At 47.5% G+C, this 5190-nt stretch overlaps 1 protein-coding gene and 1 pseudogene across 1 annotated transcript in view; both read left to right on the top strand.

Moving 5' to 3' along the window:
- Positions 1 to 5190, top strand: part of UBA6 (ubiquitin like modifier activating enzyme 6) — a 68355-nt gene that overhangs the window by 34122 nt on the left and 29043 nt on the right. The window contains exons 15-17 of the mRNA XM_015565762.1: positions 852 to 1264; positions 3439 to 3532; positions 3999 to 4077. Of these exons, the coding sequence (XP_015421248.1) occupies positions 852 to 1264; positions 3439 to 3532; positions 3999 to 4077 (586 nt within the window). The remainder of the gene's footprint in view (positions 1 to 851; positions 1265 to 3438; positions 3533 to 3998; positions 4078 to 5190) is intronic.
- Positions 643 to 1291, top strand: LOC102770324 (annotated as a pseudogene).

The following is a 5190-nucleotide window of genomic DNA, read 5'->3' as shown; positions in this document are numbered from 1 at the left end:
AAAGGCCAGCTTAGGAGTACCCTAATTAAGTTAATAACAATGTACCTACCTATGAGGCAGGGGGTCCCGCGGGGGTGAGGCCGAGGGAGTCCTAACGAAGCATGCCCGACTCCGGAGATCAGGTTCAATGATGCATATCTGAGTTTATTGTTTAAGTGCAGCAACATCTATCATTCCAGACCAATCAGAAGTTTACACCATCCTTAGGGCAACCAATGGTAGGAAAGATAGGGTACTAGGTAGGGGCTCTAGGGGGCTTACTCAGGCGGGCACTGCCACTTCCCGGTGTGCCGAGGAAGCTTGTATAGGAGGAGTGCGCTCATGCCATTGCATCTGCCACTGCACTGAGATAAATCTCCTGAGCTCTTCGCACATAGAATAGGTACTTATCAAAGAGTAATCAAGGATGTACATGAGGTGGTGCCATCCTATATAATAAAAGCCCAGCGACCAAAACAGCGGAATGACCAGAGACCAGAACCACCATGGCCCCTCACTGGGGCTGGCCCCCCCACAAGTGGTTAGGGGCGATCAAGCAGGCAGGCAGAGTGGTTAGGGACGATCAGGCAGGCAGACGAGTGGTTAGGGGTGATCAGATAGGCAGGCGAGCCGTTAGGGGTGATCAGGCAAGCAGGTGAGCGGTTAGGGGTGATGAGGCAGGCAAGCAGAGCACCACGATCCATCGCCTCAAAGAGGGAGACCCAGGCCTGTGGGAAGAATGCTCGGTGGCTGTGATGGGAGGCGCTGGCAGTGGTGGATGGCGCCTGCAGCCAGGCCCAAGCCCTGGGTTGTAGCCTCCACCCACGGCTTCTGCAGGGCTGGACTGCCACTCCTCCTGCTATGATGCCTAGGCAGATCCTGGACCCTTCCAAGACTGGGCTCTCTGCCAGGACTCGGCCCCCTGACTGGACTCCTAGCTCGGACCTGACAGCAGAGGAGCTGAAATACGGTGACATCCACAAGATTGGGGCCATGATCGCCCCTTTGCACTTCCTGGAGGTGAAACTGGGCAAGAGGCCGCAACCTGTGAAAAGTGGGCTAGACGAGGAGTGGAGGAGGAAAAGGCGCCAGGAAAAGAACAAAGTGGATGCAGTCCGATGCCGGAACAAAAAGGAGTGGATGGAGTTTCTGCAGTGGGAATCTGAATGGTTAGAGCTCATGAATGCAGAGCTGAAAACCCAGATGGAGGAGCTGAAGCAGGAGCAGCAGCAGCTCATCCTGATGCTCAACCGGCATCGCCCCATCTGCATCATCAGGACCAACAGTGTTAAGAGCCCCAACTAAGAAGGCAACCCACTGCTGGAGCAGCTGGAGAAGTGATCATGGGCTGGGAAGAGAAAGGGGAGGGGGAAGACAGGGAGAGGGGAAGGAGGAGGAGGGTCCCAGAGGACTCTTCCTTGCTGCATGAAAAACCCTTCAATGAGGCTCAGCACAGCCAGCATCTGCCAGGCTTTTTTGTGAAACTCAGATCAGCCACACCAGGGGAAGAAACCCAGGCTGATGAAACCCAGGACCAAGCGCTGAGACCAAAGTAGTCCTGAGAGGGGACTGTTCTGCCTGGGGCCAGGCTTGAAGGAGGCAGGACAGAGGCTCTCGGCAGGAGAGATGCCCAACCGGGCAGCTGTGGGCACTTCTCCAGCATCTCCACCAGGGCACCCACCCAAAGGACCTCTGAGCAGTCAGGAAAAGCCATGAGTTGGAACCAAAATTAGGCTGAGTATGGAACTCAGAGCAAAACTGGACTCCCAGCTGGGCTCTGCAATCTGTTTGCCCCCAGCCCTGAGCCTGACCCTGACCCTGACACAAGGCTGGAGAAGGGCACAGTGCCAGGCCCTGCTGTACCCACCCACCATGGTCCAGCTCAGTCCTGCCCAAGGTAGCAGCTAGGGCATACCCTCGCCAGCCCTGCTGGAGTTGCTGTGGGCATGAGGCATGGGCGCCCTTCCAAAGTACATACTCACTGAATGTTTATAGACTGGCTGTCCTGACAGGGCTCTCAACTGCACATGTTTTTGATACTTTTTTAAAATATTTTTTACAAAAAAAAGATTTTATGCAAGCAATATATAAATGGATTTCTATAATCACTCAACGTGATACAGTATAAATATGCTATGGTTTGTTTGTTACAAACAGATATTCATCAGTTATGGCTGGTGCTTGTAACTTCTAAGTACTGTAGTCTGGGTGTTGGAGGTGGCAGGGGCGAGGGTGCAGTGCATTTCCATACTGGTAAACCCTTCATAGTATTCAGTTCTGTGTTGCTCAGTAAACTTACTCGTAAAAAAGAGAGAGAGAGAGAGAGAGAGAGAGAGAGAAGCCCAGGCTACCTGGCCGGGGTTGCTTCAGTGGGTGGGCAGGGCCTACCTCTGCAGGGTGATCCATCTGGAGGCCCTGCCCTCGCTTGCCCTACAGAGGGAGGCCCCGGCCACTGGCCAGCGATGCTGTGGCGAGTGTGCGGGGGCGGCCAGCTATTGCACCCTAAGCCTGTCGCCTGCAGAGGGAGGCGACTGGTGGCAGGGGGCAGCACTGCAGAGCTGGCAAGCAGGAACGGGGGCGGGGCCAGCGGCCAACAGCCAGGGAAGAAAAGCCCCAATAGGCCCTGATGTCAGGCCAGGCCTAGGGACCCTACCCAAGGGGTCCCGGATTGCAAGAGGGTGCAGGCCAGGCTGAGGGACCCCCGACCCCGCTCCCGAGTGCACGAATTTTTGGGCACCCAGGCCTCTAGTAAGAATATATGACCCCAAAGAGGCATTGGGCAGTTGAAGCTTATATGCCATCTGGACAAACGAGAGGGAGGCAGGGGCCTGGGATTTCAAAGGGAAAGCAGGCAATTTATATAAATAGATGAAAAAGATCAAACATGTAGCAAACAAATTCTTGCTGGGATACAGAGGGAAGTTCACCAAACAGGCTTTGCTAGATTCCTACCTTGTTGCCACATTTATGTTGCTAAGGTGATGCTCCCTTCCTTTCAGCAGGTTTTTCTTTTTGAATTCTTTTAGGTAGGTGAAATGAGAGGGTCAAAGGATCTTTTTAAGTCTTCAATAACCAGCTTAAAATCAACTTCCCAAAAGCCATATTTTGGGATGGCAAAACTTTGTGCCTCTTCATTACTTATTCAGATGTAGCTAAAATTGAATGGGACTTCCAGAGTTTTTATGTAGTTATAGAAAATAGATTTGGAGGTGAACTTTTCTTTTGTTTGTTAAAACAAACATCTTTAAGATGGCTAAATTACATGAATCAAATTATATCTTCTAACAGATCCTTCAGGTTTAATCATTGCTTTAATGAAAGAATATAGGAGTGTATATATAAAAACAATTACATTTTGAATCTATTATTTTATTCTACATTGGTATTTTATTATTTTTCTTAATTATTAAATAACTACAGAAGAGAACTATTTTTCTCTTAAGTTCTATACATAGTAAGTTATTTTTTTTATCTTCTACTTTAAGTTATACATTGAAGCAGCAGATATTGTCGAGTTCCTAAGCAAACTGGAACGGGAAGAATTTCTCCCACGGTAATACTGGGATTTCTGTTGTTTTTTTCTTATTTGTATATTGGTAATAGGCAACCAGATTAAAAGAGCTTTTGTTTAAACATGCAGTTGTTTTAAATTAAATGTCTTTTCTGAAACCTAGCCCATTTGCTTCTGCAGTTATTTCCCTTTTTAGAGGTGACATGTCATAATGCCATATGTCTTTACCACTTTATAAATTATATATTTTTATGAGAATGGTTAGCATTCAAAATACCACTCTGATGAACAGTTGCTATCTGCAACTTTTATTTGTATCAGTGATTCACCTTTTTGAGTCACAAATCTCTGAGAATCTGATTAAAGCTTATGGATTCATTTGCTCCAAAATCACATACCCCAAAAGTTCTGCCTTCAATTTAAACTACTTTAAGTTTGTGTCAACAATGAAACTAATCTTAATGTTTTAAATGCCTTTCTGTTTTCTTTGGTATGTTCTTTTCTTCAGAGGAGATAGATATGATGCCTTGCGAGCCTGCATTGGAGACACTTTGTGTCAGAAGCTACAAAATTTGAATATCTTCTTAGTAAGTATAATAATGATGAAAATAAATAGTACATTCAAACTGCTATTATATATCATCAAGTAAATTTATTAAAGCAAATTTGACTATAAAATGAGTAGTTTCTAACATAGTAGACATTCAGTAAATCTTTAGAACAGGAGTTTACAGACTGTGGCTGGCAAACCAAATCCATCTTCCTACTTGCTAATAAAGTTTCATTGGAGCACAGTCATTCACTTATTATTGTCTGGAATTTCTTTTCTGCTACAATACTTATTTGACAGAGACCATATGGAGTGAAGCTGAAAATATTTGCTGTTTGGCCCTTTACAGAAAATATTTGCCAACCCCTGATCTAAGGAATTAATACATTTAAGATGAAAATATGTGTATTATAGTTTTGAACATTACATAATTTCTAGAAATACATTAAAATTGGTTGGGTGTTTTTTGTGTTTCTTTTTTCTCTCTCACCAAATGGAGGAATATGGAGGTGCATTCTATCTTTCTTAAATTACTAGAGAATCTTTTTTATTAAAATACTAGAGGCCCAGTGCACAGATTTGTGCACCCATGGGGTCCCACAGCCTGGCCTGTGCCCTCTTGTAATGTGGGACCCCTCGGGGGATATAGTAGTGCACAAAGCGTCAGGTGGCCAGGGAGGAGCCTGAGCCCAGACCAGGCACTGCGCCGCTTTTGCTCATCCCCGCCCCGCTGCTCCTGCTGCTGCCACCGCTCAGCAGTGCTACTGTGGAGGCGGGAGAGGCTCATGCCATCGCAGTTGTGCCTGTCAGCCATGAGCCCGGTGTCTGGAGCCCTATGTCTGGCATCTGTCAGTCAGCTGAGTGGCGTTCCCACTGTGGGAGCTTACTGACCACCATAGGGCTATTCCTGCATTGAGTGTCAGTGTGTGTCATAGCAATTGGTCACTTAGGGTTTTATATATATAACTAGGGGCCCGGTGCACGAAATTCGTGCACTTGGTGTGTGTGTGGGGGCAGTGTCCCTCAGCCCAGCCTGCCCCCTCTCACATACTGGGAGCCCTCAGGCGTTGACCCCCATCACCCTCCAATCGCAGGATCGGCCCCTTGCCCAGGCCTGACGGACGTCAGGCCTGGGCAGGGGACCCTCATT

Source organism: Myotis davidii, unplaced genomic scaffold, assembly GCF_000327345.1.
Source record: "Myotis davidii unplaced genomic scaffold, ASM32734v1 scaffold31, whole genome shotgun sequence".
Classification (NCBI taxonomy): Eukaryota; Metazoa; Chordata; class Mammalia; order Chiroptera; family Vespertilionidae; genus Myotis; species Myotis davidii.
This window is presented reverse-complemented; position numbering and strand designations above follow the sequence as displayed.